We start from the raw sequence: 17,272 nt of genomic DNA, 5'->3' as shown, positions 1-17,272 counted from the left end.
TCGGCGAAAAGACGCAGGAAAGGCCAGCCCTCGCCCGCGGGACTCTGCCTGGGCGCACGCGCAGTGCGTGAGCGCGGAGAGGGCGCGGCTGGCTGCGGCCGCGGCTGCGCAGAGGCGGGGACAGGCGCTGCGCCTGCGCAGTGGCGGGGCGGGGCGGGAAGGAGGGAGGCGGTGGCAGCGGCGGCGGCTGCTGAAGAGGAGGAGGAGGAGGAGGGGGAGCGGAGGGAGGTGTTTCTGTCAGTTCCGGCTGTTTGTTCGGGAAGTGGATCCGCCGCTGCCGGAGCAGCCCGGAGGGAGCTGCGGATCGCGAGGCCAGCACCGACCCCGCCCGCCCGCGCGCGCCTCCCCCGCCCGCCATGGCCCGGGACTACGACCACCTCTTCAAGCTGCTCATCATCGGCGACAGCGGTAAGGGCCGCGGCGGCCGGAGGCGGCGTGGGCCCTGCCGGGCGCGGCCCGCAGGGGCCTCGGGGCGGGCAGACTGGCGGGGAGGTGCCGGCCCGCGCGGGGCGGGTGGGGCAGCCGGCGGCTGCAGGGGCGCGCGGAGGGGCTCGGGGCGGCTCCGAGGTGAGGCTGGGGCGCGGGGATACGGAGCCGAGGGGCCGGGTGCGCGGGGCTCGGGGCTGGGCTCCCGGTCCACTGGTCGCGCCGGCCCCTGCCTCACGTGTGACCTTGGTCAAGTCGCGCGGTGTCTGGAGTTGGAGGGACCCAGGTTCGAGTCCCGGGACTACTAGCTTCCTCATTCTGACCTTGGGCGAATTGTTTCGCCTTTCCGAGCCTCAGTTTCCTCATCTGAGAATTGGGGACTTGCCTCGTAGGGTGGTGTGAGTATTGGATGAGATAAAGCTGGAAAAGTGCTTAACACTCGACCTGGTGGAGTGAGCTAGCTCTAGGTAGATGTTAGCAATCGATGTGGTTATCAGTAGCCTTTGGAAGCTTCAGTTTCATCCTCTGTAAAATGGGGATATTCCCAGAACCTTCCTCATGAGATTCCTGTGAGGTTTAAATGAAGTAAGACAGGTAAAGCACTTCACTCAAGGACTGGCACATTCCTGCTGAATTATTATCTCTGTATGCTTCCGTTTCCTCATCTGTAAAAATGAAATAGTAGTACGATCTGCCTCACTGAGCTGATTGAGTATTCAGTGAGATATTGCACACACTATGTTGGGAAAAGTGTCTGACACATAGTGAGTTCTTAGTATATGTTTGCTGTTACGTATTGTACACTAGATGCTAGACAGATATTGGAGGTGGGTCTGCCAACATTACAAAAGTGCTTTGACCGTTTATACACTCCTAGAGAGCTTGGGGCAGTGCTCACTCTCCAGTGGCTAGTGCAGTGCCTGGCACCCAGTAGGTGCCTAATATATATTTGTCGAATGAATGAATGAATGAATATCAAGTACCCTCGGAAAAGCTAGTCTGGTTTCTGAGAAAGGGTGGAGGGTTTTTAGAGGTGTTTGGAGTGCGGCAGGTAAGCAGGTTTATTAAAGGGGTGACCAAGAGGTCAGGGAAGCAGGCCCCAGGAGGTTTCTGGGAGCGTAGCTGAGGCCCTGGGACTTTATGATGGGGAAGGAGGCTTGGGAAAGTGCCAAGTTTATAGACCAGACTTGAGTTGAATGTGGGCATCGAGGTCATGTGACTGGAGGCAGAGGCCAGGTTGGTGGTGGAGCTCATGGATTATTAAGGAAAGAGGGGAAATCAAAGGTGTTGTCAGTAACTGATGTGGCGGTGTTGTGACAGCTGGGCCAGGAAAGTGGGTGGGTTTTGGTCTTGTTGTGGAGCTGGATTGGGACGGGGCTGATGGTTTGGATAAGGTGAAGGGTATCTGGGGTTTCTGTGATTGCTGGTGGAAGGGAGAAAAGTTAGGGGCTAACTAGGGAGATGAAGAGTAGCTGTGGCTGACAGAGGAGTTAGGAAGGTGGAGTGGTTTGAATGAAAGAAAACTAGAGAAGCTGTAGCCTTGCTTTTGGAGAAGGCCTATGGTGTTTCATGGGGTCCTGAGGCTTATGCCTTTCAGGATTTGATTTCAGCCCTCACCTTGGTTCTCAGGGGCTGGCACAGGGTGATTTCTGTCCTTTTGGAGTTAGTCAGCCCACCATAGTCAGGTCCTTATCCTTCTACAAGACATCTGAGGCCTGTGTGTTGATATTCAGAAATGGATAGCTCAGCAAGAAGATGCAACTTTTTGGCTTTTCTCCCCCAAGAAACCCAGGAGATGGTTTTGGCCACCTATCTCGCTGTACGTTTTGCATGGTGTATTGATTTTTCACTCAGAAGTCATGTGTGGAAGAAAACTCACTGGGTCAAGATTTATGTGATCTGGTTCCTGGTTAAGCCTGAGCATATAGGACTGTATGTGTAGAGGAGATGGATCCTTTGCAGTTTAATTTCTCTTGACAGCTGATACTCAAAGCCCAGTGCTTTTGAAGCTGGGAGGTGGTAGCCATGGAAGTTCAAACAGTGCTTTGGCAACTGAGCAAGGAGACTAACATCACGCCCTGCCCTGAACCTGGCCTTTTATGTGGTGATTTCTTAAGTATTTTCAAATGATTCCACAGACACTCTCTCATCTGGTTCTCACCTGTTGCCTGTGTGGTTTGTCAAATAAGGAAACTAAGGCTCAGAGGAGCTGAATGACTTGCCCCAAGTCACACGGCTCGTCAGAGGCAAAGCCAGGAGTTAATGTACATCAATGCTTTGTGAGCAGCTGGTGTCAGGCCTGGCAAACAGTAGGCCTTCAATGGATGTTAGTTTCTTTATTTATAAGTCTAGAGCTCTTCTTCCCACTCTGCCACATTGTACATGCTTCTGGAATACACTCTCTCAGCTTTTGCAGCTCTTCTTTGTGCCTAAGATTACATACTTTATCTTATACTTTCCTGGTGTTGGCTTTGATTTGTAACAGCATTTCATCTGATCCATGGGGCCAGCCATCCTCGTTTTTAGAACCTGGAGGCTGCAGTGGCCGTCAGAGATCTAGTTAAAGCCTTTAACTTTACAGATGAGTGAACTGAGGCTCAGAGAGGGGAGTGACTTGTCTGAGGTCATACAGTGAATTAGTTGCTGAGCCAGGATTAAAATGGAAAACACTTTACTCAAAAGTCTAAGGGTCTTCAACAGTCGTATAACTGAAGCAAAGAGGAGTGAGGGAACTAGAGCGCAAGGGAGGAACACAGCCGAGAGCGGGGACTTCTGTGGAGGCTTTTTGAGGACCAGAGCATCTGTGTAGGCTAAGAGGCAGAAAGCAGGGGAGAGCAGGGAGCTTGGTGTAGGGGGAGTGGTGGTGACTGAGAGTGGTGGGTAAGGTTTTATTGCAAAATAAATCTATGTCTCCTGACTCCCAAGCGGCATTGGGGGCTGGGACCTGTGCTCCCTGCAGGGAAGAGGATGATGGGGCTGGACTGGTTGGGTTTCATGCTGGAAATGACCCTTGAGCAGCTGCTGATTTTGGCTGTGGTGAAGGCACTGGCGGTACCTATCACTTGCTTAGGCGGGTGCTGTGGGGTGGATGGTCCCAGGGACGCCTCTTTAGGGATATTTAGGAGATGGTGTGTCTCGGGCTGGGTTTCCCTTCCTTTCAGAGGGAAGAGTGAGGCTGGAGGCGGGTGTCAGGCCTGAAGCAGCACTTGACAGGACTGTAGTGGTTTTGAGCAGCTCTGCAGAGGAGCTTGGGGTGAATGGAGGGACCTCAGAGAGGCCGAGCTATCTGGGCACTGTTGCTTCTCTGCTTCATGCAGAGAGTGCCCTCCTCCCCTCGCCAGACATTCGGGAGTTAGATACAGTTTACCTTTAAAAAAAAGGATTCTGCTGCCGCCCCCAACTTCCCCTCCAAGTTTGAACACCACAGCTTGGGCTCCTGTTGCCCCTGCAGCAGTAGTGTTAGGCAGCATGGCCATCTGCAGTTGGCATTGGCTTAGTCATGAGTTCACCAAACAGTGTTTTGCTGGTGCCTACTAAGTGCTGGGCCCGGCTTTCTTAGGGTGGGTGAAGCAGGATCTCCTTCCTAGAGGAACTCACAGCTTAGTGGGCCAGACACAAAATTTTTGCTGAGTAAGCGGACCCAAGAGGCTCTGGGAGGAAGCAAGGAGCTGGCGGGGCAATGGGGTGTCGGGGTGTTGGGCAGAGCGCCACCAGGGACCAGCGCAGGACCGCGGCTCTTCTTGGGCGGCAGGAAGTCTCGCAGAGGCCGCAACGAGGAAGTGGCCCGAGCAGCAGGGGCTGCAAGGCAGGGATGGGGCTGCAGCACCTGTCAGCTCAGAGCTGCACCCAGCCTGTCTTCAAACTAGGTTCCCTCCATAAGACAAATTCCGTGGGGCATCTCTGGGCGCCTGGAGCAGCGCCTTCTGAGGAGCAGGTTAACTTGAGGGTTCCTCCCCATCCCATGCATGGATACTCAAAATTCGCTTGAATCTTGGGGGGTAGTGGTGGGTCCGAGACCCTGGGTTAGGGTCTCCTCGCGTCTAGCTTTGATAGCACTGCTGCTCAAAATCAGACAGGAGGGTGACATAAAAGCCACTTTGGGGTCTTTTTATTCCACTTTTTGAAGGAGACAAAAGAAGGCCCCCCTAGCAGCATGTATTGGCAAGAGCCTTGGCGCTCTGGGGTGGATAGCCCTGAATTCAGATCCAGCTGCACGGCCCCACCAAGGCCCCTAGACCAGTGCAGCTTCTTGGAGCCTCAGGTGCCCCATCTAAGAGGTGCAGTTGGAGTTGCAGGAGCATCAAAGCGCGGCCATACACAGTGCTGTGTGTGCTAGTGCTTTCCCTCTGTGCTCAGTTGACCCAACTGGCCTTGGGGGTAGTAGGGACAGGAGGACGCAGGGCATAGGACAGGTGCCCGGGAGGCTAAAGCTGCTGTGCTGAAGGGAAGCCAGCTTTATGAGGATTCTGCCTGTTCTCAGAACAGGAGATGCCGTGGTGAGTGAAGTGGTCTGAGCACAGTGAGCTGTCTGGCTGAGGGGTCCTGGGTGAACACCCCCTCCCCACCCATGCAGCCGCCAATGGCATCAGCCCAGGAAAGCTGGCCAACAGTCGGCTCATTCTATTTGGGCCTTACTTTCCTTGCCTGCAGAATAGCGCCTATGGTCTCCTGGGTTCTTCCCAGCTGTGCAGCCCCTGGTCTCTCACTGCTCACAAACTGAAGCTCCACACATGTGTGTGTGTTTTCTAGGGACCACATTCCTGACACTCCTTGGGACCAGTATCACTTGGCCTTCTCCTGCTTAATTCCATTGTCGGGTCCCTTCTTCAGGGTTGCTGGCCCTCAGCATGGGTCCATTTCTCTTCTCTTCCTGGGGGACTTGGGGGCAACCTGTCTTACACTGAGATGGTGAAAAAGGTCAGAGATTGAGGGGAGAGATGTCTTGGTGGCTGGTTGGGGAGGGAGATGAGTGCTAACTGCTCTTCTGAAGAGTTAGGCCTTGGCCGTCTCCCTGAAGAGGGATCAGGGTTGGAGTGGGGACCCAGGCTCCTCTCATCTCCTGCTTTCTCCCCTGCAGGTGTGGGCAAGAGCAGTTTACTCTTACGATTTGCAGACAACACTTTCTCAGGTGAGTGTGCCCCTGGGGGGCTGCTGGGTGTTTTGAATTTGAAATCCTTTCCTCTGGTGCCAGAAGGCGCTGGCTTCTGACTGGATCAGAAACATCCTCATTCTGATTGGCAGACTGGGAAGGAGGAGGACAGGGCATAGGTTAGGTCTCTGTGGTTGCTCCCTCTCTTTTAAAAAAATTTTATTGAAGTATATGATTGATTTATAATGTTTTAATTTCTGCTGTGCAGCAAAGTGACTCAGTTATATATCTATATACACTCTTTTTTCATACTCATTTCCATTATGATTACCATAGGATATTAAATATAGTTCCCTGTGCTATACAGTTGGACCTTGTTATCCATTCGATATATACTAGTTTGCCTTTGCTAATGCCAGACTCCCAGTCCTTCTCTCCCCTACTCCTTCCCCTTGGCACCTATGGTCTGTCTTTATCTAGTTCAAAAAATCCTTTTGGGAGTTCCCGCTGTGGTACAGTGGGTTAATAATCTGACTGCAGCGGCTTAGGTCACTGCGGAGATATGGGTTTGATCCCCAGCTCAGTGCAGTGGGTTAAGGATCTGATGTTGCTGCAGCTGTGCCGTAGGTCACAGCTGTGGCACAGATTCACTTCCTGGCCCAGGAACTCCCATATGCTGTGGGTACGGCCATTAAAAAAAAATCCTTTTGCAGGCCCATCCTTTTACTACTCAGGGTCTTTTTTTGTGTCTCTCTCAACATTTTAAAAAGATGGAAAAAACTACAGGTTAGGACATACCTATATAAAGTTTCAAACAAGAAAACTCAGGTGAAAAAGGAAAGCTGTCCCTTCCTCACCCTCTTGGGTGTCCTGGTAGCCTTGTCTCTTAGTCAAACTCCACGTGTGGCAGGTCGGCCCCTTGCCTCCCCCTTAGCACATCAGGGATCATCCTTCTATGTCCCTGTGGTTCTTTTGAATGGCTGTGCAACTTCCTGGGCTGTGCAGGGATGCATGAGGTCCATTAGCAGTGTTGTTCTCGATCCGTGTGTACTTTCTGGTTGCCTTTATTTTAAATGATGCTGCATTTCTTGGAACACACTCTGTGTTTACTCTTGTTTACAGTATAAGAAGTGGAAATGCTAGGTTAGGGGTATGTATGTTTAAAGCTTTCACAGAGTTCCCGTCGTGGCTCAGTGGTAACAATTCCAACTAGTATCCTTGAGGATTTGGGTTTGATCCCTGGCCTCGTTCAGTGGGTTGAGGATCCAGGATTGCCATGAACTGTGGTGTAGGTTGCAGACATGGATTGGGTCCTGTGTTGCTGTGGTTGTGGCGTGGGCCAGCAGCTGTAGCTCTGATTTGAATCCTAGCCTATGAACTTCCATGTGTCTCAGGTGCACCCCTAAAATGAAAAAAAAAAAAAAAAAAACTTTCACAGGTACTGCCAAGTCACCTTTCACAGAAGATGTGAAAGGACACTCCCACTGAAAGGGACAGAAGAGTGCCTTGTCAACACTGATGGCTGCTGGGTCTTAAGGGTCTTCATTTTTGCTCAGCTGATGGGTATAAAGTGCTGTCTCATTTAATCTTGTGTTTCCCTGCTGACTGGTGAAGTTGGACACGTTTGTGTTGGTTGAGTACATCAGTACTTCAGGTTGGCCTGGCCTTTGTGATCGAAGACTGGGTGTGACTGCCTGTTGGATTCCCTGCGATGTGGTTGAAGGGTGCGCTTCAGTCAGGAAGTGACCGATTACCTGGCAGACGCCTCTCTCCTGGGGGAGAGGTGGGTTTCTCTTGACAGTGGCCCTGCAACACCCCTGGTGGTGTGATGTTGGAAAGAGTTGTCTTCTCTGTGACCATGAGTATGACTGAGTCTCCCCTCATCCGTAAAGTGGGATTGATTATCACCCCCACAATCCTACTCAGAGTTATTGTGAGGATTGCCTGGGACTAAATAACCTCTCAGTAAACACCAGTGATTTGTCAGTGGTTCAAGAATGGTGACTAATGGGCACTTTTCACTGTGCTGAGAAACATTTGTCTTCCTCATTATGTCCCTCTGACTCCCCCTCCTGTCAGCTCTCAGCTCCTGGAGGGTTTTCTTTTGCACCCTCTCCCCTGCTTTCCATTTCTACCCGTATCTTAGTTTAGACCATGGCTGGTTCTAGCCTGAAGTATTACAGCAGCTCCTGCCCATCCCATACCAGACTGTTGAATTCACCTTGTTAATACAGGTCTCTGGCAGGGTCTCCTTTGTTTAAAACCTCAGCAGTCCTCTCTCATATGAGCAGAGCCTCTAGCAAGGTTTCTGCTTTAGCATCATTGACACCCTCGGCCTTGTAATTCTTTGCTGGGGGGGGCGCTGTTCTGTGCATTGAAGGATGTTGAGCAGCATCCCTGGGCTCCACCCACCAGATGCCAGCAGCTTTCCCCCCAGCCTAGTTGTGACATCCAAAAATATCTCCACACATTGCCCAGGGTCCTCTGGGGGCACTCGGCCATCCCCTGTTGAAAGCCACTGGTCTTGATGATCTTCAGCTCACCTTTCCAACTTCCTTTCTCATGCCTTTTGTTGGTTATTTCGTGTTTTCACCAGCTCACTCATTCAGCCATCAGCACTAGGTCCCGGGCCCATCTCCTTGGTGTCATCCAGTCCCTGTGGAGAGCCAGATGCCGTCTTGTTCTCTGAATGTTTTCTCTGTCTTTGCTTCTGCCTCAGCTTTTTGCCTCTGGGTGGGATCTTTCCCCACCTAATCACAACTTTTGAAATCATACCTGTTCTTTCAGGCCAGCCCAAATGTGACTTCTACCCCGAGCCTTCCTTGATCCCCACCCTACTTTGAACTTTGACCCTCCCCCATCTACTTTCCACACTTCATATAGTCAGATGTGAGTGTGTCTTGGTGGCACTGGGTCACTGTAAGCTCCACATGGGGTGAGAACATGTGCTCTTTCTTCTTAGTATTTGGGCCTCTGTAAGCCTGGACAGGACTGTTTTGTCGCTAGAAATTCTCTTCAACTCCCATCTTTCATGCAGATGTCCCAAGAGAGCTATTTACAGTGCAGCTCAGGCTCAGATTAAAACCCTTCAATGCCTCCTTGTCACACATAAGAGATAGTACAAGCTCTCGAAAATCGTACGAAAACCCCAAGATCTGGCTTTGCCCTCTACTCCCCACCTACTTCCCTTTGGTGCTTGACCTCACATGACACCCCTACACACACACACACCCACACCCACCCACACACCCCCACACACCCACCCACCCACACACACACCCCATTGCTATTTTTGCTGCTCTCTTTTCTGTCCAGGTCATGACTTGTATTTTAGGAAGTTACTTTTGTGGGTCACTTAAAATGTTTGGAATAGACTAGAAAAGAGAAACTCCGAGAGCATCATCATCTCCCCTGTTGGCCGCAGCCAACAGGTCCATGCCCTGGCCACTCTAGTAAAGGAGCGTGTCTCCTCCCCCTGTCACATCCTGTTTTATTTCCCTCATGGCACTCATTGCTCTAGACATTGTCTTTATCGCTTTGTTTCATTGTATCCTGTCTTTTGTCCTCACCTCCACTGAGGGCTCCTTGGGGCAGGAACCTTGTCTTTTTTGTTCAGGGCTGTGTCCTCCAGGCACAAGGAGTGCGTGGGGCGGGTCTGACCAGGGCAGCCGTGGCCTTGCTAACATGCTTGTGTGTGCAGGCAGTTACATCACCACGATTGGCGTGGATTTCAAGATTCGGACCGTAGAGATCAACGGGGAGAAAGTGAAGCTGCAGATCTGGGACACGGCTGGGCAGGAGCGCTTCCGCACCATCACCTCCACGTGAGTCAGGCCAGCACCTCACCGCTGACATTTAGACACAGTTGAGCCCCTAATGCTGAGTCGAGGTAGAAATGTCCTTGGGGCAGGTCCCCAAGGCTGTGGGGAGGCGAGCCCCTTGCTGGCAGCAGCGGGTGGTGTCGAGTGGAGCCCTTCCTTCTCCTGAAGAAGCGAGAGGAGGAGGAGGGCCCTTGGTGTGGCCCTGCCCTCAGTGGGCAGTGACTGAACACCTCGCTGTGGAGCTGGCAGGACAGCGCGCGTCAGTCAGCCAACCCTCTGGCCTTGGGTTCCGTTGTCTGTAAGATGGAGTAACGGTGATGTTGGCTTCAACAGGTAGTCACTTAGGCAATGACAGTTACTCTTGTTAGGTGTCAGCTGTGACAGCTGGGGTTGGCCGTGCTCCATCCTGACTTCTCTCTGTTGAGGGGCCTGGAAGCAGCACTGGGAGGTAGGAGGCCACTGGGCTGCCTTCCAAAGCTGTTTACTGGGAAGCTGGCCCACCCTGAGGGTTGCCCTCCTTTGCTGCTGCAGAACCTTTGTGGTTCTTAGCTGTAAACAGGAGGAAAACCCAGTTAGAGCTCCAGACAGCAGGGGTTCTGTGGAGGGGCTGCTGGTTCTCAGGCTGTTAATGGAACAGCTTCCAGGAAAAAGCAGGGCTTTGAAGGCATATAGTTTGGATTTTACATTTCTGCTCTGCTGGTAACCTTGGGCAAGGTGCCTAAACTCTCTGTGCTTCGGTTTCCCAGAGGGCTTGTCTTTGGATTTTGATTTAATGTCGACTCCCATTGCTTGGGCTTCACACGGATGGTGCTTGCATCATCCCATTTTACAGATGAGGGAGCTTCCACTAGGGGTCCTGCTCCCTGCGAGGGGCCGTGCCTGGCTCTGCACCTGGGAGTATGCAGAATAGGAGCCGGTGCCTGGCCTGGAGTAGTTGCTTCTTCCGTTAGTCTCTCCTTTACCACTGCCAGCAGCTTGTGTGAGTGGATCTCTTAGGAGGGTGTGAGGAAGTGCCTGCCAGAGACCCCTCTACTCCCTGCTGTGTGGAAATGGCCAGACACCAGGCTGGCTGCCCATCTGGGGATCTCTGGGGGTGGAAAGTGTGAGGGGTGAAGAGTCCTCGTGGTGGCTGGGAGTGTGCGGGGACTCCAGGGGTGCTGGCTGGGTGGGGAGTGGTGATAGGTGGGGGGTGGGGGGTGGCCCTGGTAAGGGAGTTCAAGGGGCCAGAGCCTGAGCAGCCCTGGAGTAGGAGATGCCTGTCACTGGGCTGGCCCTGTGATGAGCACATGTGCCATGGTCTGTGACTCACTGAGACCCCCTGTCCTGGGGGTTGCCCGGTGCAGCTCTGCCATTACTAGTCCCCTTGCGTCTCAGCAGCTGCTCCTGAGGCCTCAACTAAGGAGGGTGCTGGGGTCGAGGCTCCTTGGGGTAGGGTGGACGTCATGCCTTTGGGCGGCATAAGCCTCCCAGGACTTCTTGTCAGGGTCGGGAAGTCTGGGCAGGGACCCTGGATGTCCTTACTCCCAGCCGGGGTTGTTGCTAAGGACTTCACCTGCTCATTTAATCCTGGGAAAGAGTCCCGTGATTATCTCCAATTTATAGACAAGAAAACTGAAGGCCCAGAGAAGGTGAAGTGACCTAGCTTGGCTGGTTAGTCAGGAGTTGAACTGAGGTCCGTCTAAGCCAAAGCTCTGTCTTTAACCGGTCACCACCCTGCTCTCTGCTGTCCCGCCCCCTCCCCAGAGCTGGGGCTGAGGCAGATGCTCTAGTGCCTCCTGTGGGTACAGGGCAGCTGAGAATACTGGGCCTGTGGCCACAAGAAATGCTTTGGGCAGTGCAGTGGGGCCCAGGAGCCTGAGCCGTTCATCAGAGGAGCACAGTCCTGAGGTCAGCTCCTTTCTGGGTGGGTGGGAACAGGCTGAACTGCCGCCTTCATCCTCCGGACAGTTCCTCCTGCGCCCAAGGGCAACCCAGGGTGCTTGAGGAGGTGGCTCTGCTCGCTGGTGTCCTGCCTGCCAGGGGAAGGAGTCTGTGAAGAGTTCAGGAGCTTGTTCTCCTTCAAGGATGGGGCAATCCAGGTGCAATAGTGTGGCCTGTTCTGATTCAGGGCATTGAAAAAGAAACTAAAACTGTATCCTGGTAGTCTGACGAGAAGACCCTGTTGTCCCCCGATTACTGTTTCTTGCCTTGTGGTAGCTGGGTGTACCGACCCTGAGCAGTGTGGCTGGGCCGCAGGTTGCGGGGGCGGGGTGTGTGTGTGTGTGTGTGTGTGTGTGTGTGTGTGTGTGTGTGAGAGAGAGAGAGAGAGAGAGAAAGAGAGAGAAGGGTGGGGTCAGGTAGTGAGGGGGAGGGAGAGGCAGAGAAGCTCCTTCTGTACCTGGCCCTGGGCTCAGACCCTAGCTGTGACTGCCAGCAGGTTGCTCCACTGACCCCATGTCCTCACTGGTGACATGGTACCCCTCATGTCTGTCATACAGTTCAGGGGGTCTGAAGTTCTGGCATAGAGCGAGGCTGTGGGGCGTGGACGTGATGACTGAGACGGCAGAGGAGTGGGCAGCCCATGGTGCCCTTCTCGCCTGGGCTCTGAGCCCTGACTAGTTCTCTCTCCCAGATGAAATCCAGAGAAGGCGAGGTTCCTGGGGAGCAGTGGGGACTGTGGCTGAAGGCATTTCTTGGCATCTTCGATTGTCTTCAGCAAAGGAGAACCTGGAAAGGCATTCCACTGGTTGCATATCTTTTGCTGGCAGGGGACAATCTTCTTTGTCCCCTGGTTGCCAGCATGCTCTCCTCACCTGCTCAGGTGGGTGTCCACCAGGTGGAACCAGGTGATGACCTGGCACTCTGGAGGGCAGGGCCCAGGGCTTGGCTGGCTTGATTGCTTAGGGTCCCCAAGGCAGGGCACTGTCCTGGGAAGGCAGACCTGCGGGCAGAACAGAGCCCCTGGGGCCAGCAGGTGTCTGAGGGTGGAGAGCTGGGGTTGGGAGGCAGGTTGGGCTCTTGCTCGCTGCCTTGGTGGCCAGCTCAGGGAAGCTGCCTCGCTATGCTGTCCCTGGGTTTTCTTCTGTGTCAGGAGCCCAGATTGTCACTGAAGGAACTTAAATCAACAGTGATAATAAAGAGCTGGCCCTTGTGAAAATGTATATTATTATCTCCTTAGTCCTCATGGTCACCCCAAAGTTAGTACTGGTACCCTCATTTTACAGTTGAGGCATCACGAGGTACATGCAGTCACTTCCCAGGGTCCCACAACCTTTTGGAGATGGAGCTTGGCTGACCCTTGTCCTGTGACTGGGCGTAGACTGTGCAGTCGCCAGAGTACTGATGGGAAGGCAGGTGAGAAGGGAGCTGCATGTGCCAGCCTGGCCGGCTCCATCCTCACGCAGCCTGTGCTATCTCAGAATCGCTCCCCAGGAGAGGCCGAGCGCCCAGGCCCTGAGAAGCCCCAGGAGGGCGGAGATGCTTGGGGCTGGGCCAGGAGGAAGCAGCCTGTCCCCCCATGAGTGACCTCTTGCAGGCAGTGGTTCTTCCCCCCTTCTCAGAAGCCCCTGGTGAGTGACAGTCTGCAGCGCTAGGTGATGGCGTAGGGTCAGGGCAGGGGGTGGCCCTGGCTGCCAGGTCAGTAAAGGCTCTCTCAGGAAGTGTGAGGCCCGGTCCTCCTCTTCCTCGCAGTCAATGTCCTCTGTCCATCCTCCTGAAGCATATGAGTGAGGGGGTTGGTGGTGTCTGGAGAGGAATGTTCACATCCTCCTGCCTTGCAGACCTTTCAGCTGACCTCAGGCCCAGGGTCTGCCCTTTGGATGTGCCCGGATGCCCAGGCAGTGTCCCTGCCCTCCTTGCCCCCAGTGTGGCAGGAAGGGAGGTGTCCACCTGCCCCAGGGGAGTGAACACAGACCTTGGAAGGCTTCATGAGTGGTGTGCCTTCTTGGAATGGCATTTTACTAAGACAGATTTGAGTACAGAAACAATTTTTGAATGTTAAAAAGGTGGTAGTGATACTATGTCAAATGCAAACATTGCCTGAATTTTAAAAATAAAACAAGAACTTCAAAGAAGCTTCATGCTGTTGGAAGCCCCTGAACAACCTGGTTGACCACCGCCACCATAGGGCCTACTGTGTCTGGGGACAGTGCCAGCAGCAGTCCTGCCAAGTGTCCTTCCTGCAAGCTGGGCCCCAGGATGTCCAGCAGAGGCCAGAGGGGGAGTAGACCCGGAGTGGGGAGGCTTGTGCCCACTTACTGTTTCCCAGCCGCTGTCCAGATGCAGGCAGGCAGGTCCTACGAAGGGGCTTCTCGTATTTAGGCTGAAGATGTGACACAGACCCTGGCCCTACAGGTATTATCGGGGGACCCACGGGGTCATTGTGGTTTATGACGTCACCAGTGCTGAATCGTTCGTCAACGTCAAGCGGTGGCTTCACGAAATCAACCAGAACTGTGATGACGTGTGCCGGATACTAGGTGAGGCCAGACCCAGCAGGGTGGATGGTGGGTGGCGGGCGTTCCCTCGTGGTCGGGCTGACTCTGCTTTGCCTTGAAGTGGGGAATAAGAATGACGACCCTGAACGAAAGGTGGTGGAGACAGAAGATGCCTACAAATTCGCCGGGCAAATGGGAATCCAGTTGTTTGAGACCAGTGCTAAAGAGAATGTCAATGTGGAAGAGGTGAGGCCTGTGCCAGAGGGGCCAGGGGTGCAAGTGGGGCCTGCCTGGGGCATATGAGGGGCTGACAGAAAGCATCATGGTAACTGCCATTTATTGAGTGCCTGCTGTGTATGCTAAGCCCTCTACAGCTGTCACCTCATATCTCAATCCTTCTGAGTTAAAGCAGTCTCACATTCAGATGGGAAATGGAGATTCCAGCTTAGGGACTGTCACCCAAATCGTTAGAAGCTGAGTTGAACTTAGACCTGCTCCACACCACAGCTGTGCACGGTGTCCACTCAGTCCCTGCTGCCCCATCCCTCCCTGCCCCACCGTGGTCACCTCTTCCTGCTCTCTGGCTTTGCCTGGGGCCTCAGCCTCCTGCAGAGACAGGCTGCTTCCCTGTGGGCTCCTGGGGAAGCACATGCCTGTCCACTTAGGGGCCTGTGGTGAGGCCCTGTGTCCTCTCCTTGTTCCCTGTGTAGACAGGTTGTGAGGAGCGAGTGAAGCAAATTATGTCACATGCTTGATACCTTTCCTGGAGTGGAGGAGCATGGGGGGATGACATCGCAAGGATGTCTTGGGGCAGCCCAGGGAGGGTAGGGAGGGTTCTAGGTGGCACGCGGAGTGGGCAGGCTCTGGGTGCTTTTTAGTCTGTCTCCAGAGCGGGGCACCTTTTATCTGTGTTACCTGAAGATTCTAGCTGAAGGAAAGTTCTTTCCCCTTTAAAAGACTGGAAAATCCCTGCGAGATTGAGCTCCCCAAAACATAGCTCAGAGGTCTTTGATATTGTTCCTTGTTGACCTTTATAACTCACCACCTCCTTCTAGAAAGGGTTTGAGGGCACACATACAAAAAATTGATGATTAGAACTAGAAAGCTGGGCCCAGGGAGGTGGCTGTGGGGGGGGGGTCTCCACGCTGGTCTGAGGCCTGCCCTGCCTCCTTCATCCTCACAGATGTTCAACTGCATCACAGAGCTGGTCCTCCGAGCAAAGAAAGACAACTTAGCAAAACAACAGCAGCAGCAACAGAACGATGTGGTGAAGCTCACAAAGAACAGTAAACGAAAGAAACGCTGCTGCTAATGCCCCCAGCCCACTGCAGAGACTGCACTGCGGCCACTCCCCCGGCCCCAGGCCGCGGGGCTCCTCTCCTGGGGGACAGTCTCAGTTTTGTGCCGTTATTTAAAGAATTCTCTCCACGTTTTGTACCGGGAGGCGCCATTGGCACTTCCTCCCCTCCCCCTTCGAGTGCCAAGAAGGTGGACAGCCTGCCCTTCCCTTCTGGTGCCCCTGCCCCCCGGCCGAGGTGCCTGGGCCCAGCGAGGACGCTGCCAGCCGAGCGGACTGATTAACCGGAGTTTGTACATAATGTATATTGCTTTAACCAGTGTATCACCCTCGTCCTGCTCTGGCTTTTGCCTCCTCCTTAATGCCAGCCTGCTGCGACACCCCTCCCCACCCCATCTTACCGCCAGCAGCTTCCTGAGGAGACAGGATCGCATTCTTGATGCACCTTTTGCCAACTTGGGCTGGTGGAGTGGGCTCCGTGTGACTCGTTCTCTCTGCAGGCTGTCGGCATCTGTCCCTGGCATGTAGGGGCTCACCCCTGGCTGGGTCCTGTGCCATCCCAGCTCCCTCCCCTCCCCTCCCCATCACCATTCTGGCAGCTGGGGAAACCTGGCCTTGAGGTGGGCCAGGGGGTTCCCATCAGGAGTCACTCCTGCCTGCTGGCCCACAGACTTCTTGCCCTGCCTTTTAAATGCCTCTGAGCTACAAACCCAGGGAGCCACGGCTTCTAACTTATATACCAACCTGTTTCAGTTCCAGCAGAAAGGCAGAGGTGTGTTTGTGCAGGGATGGTCTTGCAGCGGGGCTAAGGAGCATTATTTTATCAGATAAAGAAAAAAATGAAGCCAAATCAAATGAATTAAGTTCCTCATACTTTTTTTTTTTCTTCCTGAGGTTTGGTTGGCACAGCAAGCAGAAAGTTGTGGCCTCCCCACTTTGGGTCCAGTGTTTTTAGAAAAAGTGAATGGCTGCCGGTCGTTGTGGACCTGGGCTCTTGGCCAAGCAGCTCTGCCTTCCTGGACGTTAAGGAGGGGCCTCCCACTGAGTCCTGGTCTCCAGTGCAGCACCAGGCACCTTTGAGTGTGGAGAGTGAGTGCCAGGGGCTGCTGGGCCCTGGGGACGATGTCTCTGAGGTGGACACAGGCAGCCTTGGATCACTGACTGGACTGTTTTAGTAGAAAGGCAGCAGGAGGACTTCTTAGCTGGTGGGAAGGAATGGCCGCCAGGGCTGGGAGCCAGCTTTGACCCACCCTGGTGCCCTGGAGGAAAAACCAGGGTCATCTTGACTGTCACCTTCACCCCCTCAGGACCACACTTCATTCACCTTTCCCCTAAAAGGATCACGTAACTTGGGAATAATTTATTCCAACACCATGATGTGTTTTACTAGATTTCCTTTCTTATTCAATTTCCAGGCTGAGCCCTGACTGGACAATCACATCACGGATCTCACTGTAGATTTTCCATGTCATTGTTGATGGGTTTTTAATCAATAAAAACTAGGGGTTTCTTCTCACCTGTCTTTCCACTCCCCAAACTGCCAAAAGCCGTGGTTCTGTGTGACAGGCCTTCACTTTGGAGCCACAGGAAGAGGTGGAGGAGCTCTGGGCCTGGGAAGACGGTGCTGTGGGAGCGACAGCAGGCAGCCCCATCTGGCTGGGGGGCTGGGAGTCTCCGTCCTCAGGACTGTCCTGGTGACCACAGGTCCTGTGGGTGGTGTGGAGAGCTTGGGGCTCGTGGGTGAGCTGCAACTAGACTGTGAGCATTTCAGGTGACACCAGTGTGGCAGTGCTTGCAAATTCAAGCAATAAGAGGAGGGGGTCCTGGAAGCTTCTAGCAACCAGACATCCAGACCCAGATGGTGGGCTGATTTGGTGACAACAGTGTGCCTGTCCCACTGAGTGTCACACGCATGAAGGGGGGGTGGTGGGGGGGAACGACTCAAGGCTGGACCAGCATCCTGGTGGATCTGACGTGAAATTCCTGTCGAACAACAAAACTTTTAAATGGTTTGGTAGGATTATTTCTGTATTGAAAGTTTCTAATTATGCTTTTTAAAAAAAAATACTAAAAATAAAGGTTCAAGCTGCCAAATTTTCTTCCAGGGTCTATTTGCTCTCCAGCTGTGCTCTAGGTGGGCCTGGCTTCTTCCAACCCACTGTGTCCAGCTCTTTGTTCTGGTCTGAGTCCTGCACAGGTGGCTGTTGAGGCACAGGAATGCTTT

At 53.6% G+C, this 17,272-nt stretch overlaps 1 protein-coding gene across 1 annotated transcript; it reads left to right on the top strand.

The window, feature by feature from the left end:
• Nucleotides 1–228: 228 nt before the first annotated feature.
• RAB35 (RAB35, member RAS oncogene family) lies at nucleotides 229–17,146 on the top strand. Its single transcript, NM_001243291.1, is given in 6 exon segments — nucleotides 229–408; nucleotides 5,504–5,554; nucleotides 9,216–9,339; nucleotides 13,669–13,793; nucleotides 13,873–13,997; nucleotides 14,935–17,146. Coding segments are annotated over 6 exon segments (606 nt in total). The 5' UTR covers nucleotides 229–356; the 3' UTR covers nucleotides 15,064–17,146.
• Nucleotides 17,147–17,272: the final 126 nt, after the last annotated feature.

This window comes from Sus scrofa, chromosome 14, assembly GCF_054392235.1.
Source record: "Sus scrofa isolate SSC_HxYL_T2T_F1_AM1 chromosome 14, Sscrofa_HxYL_maternal_Yorkshire_Landrace_v2.0, whole genome shotgun sequence".
NCBI lineage: Eukaryota > Metazoa > Chordata > Mammalia > Artiodactyla > Suidae > Sus > Sus scrofa.
The sequence above is the reverse complement of the archived record's forward strand: the minus strand, read 5'-3'. Positions and strand labels throughout refer to the sequence as shown.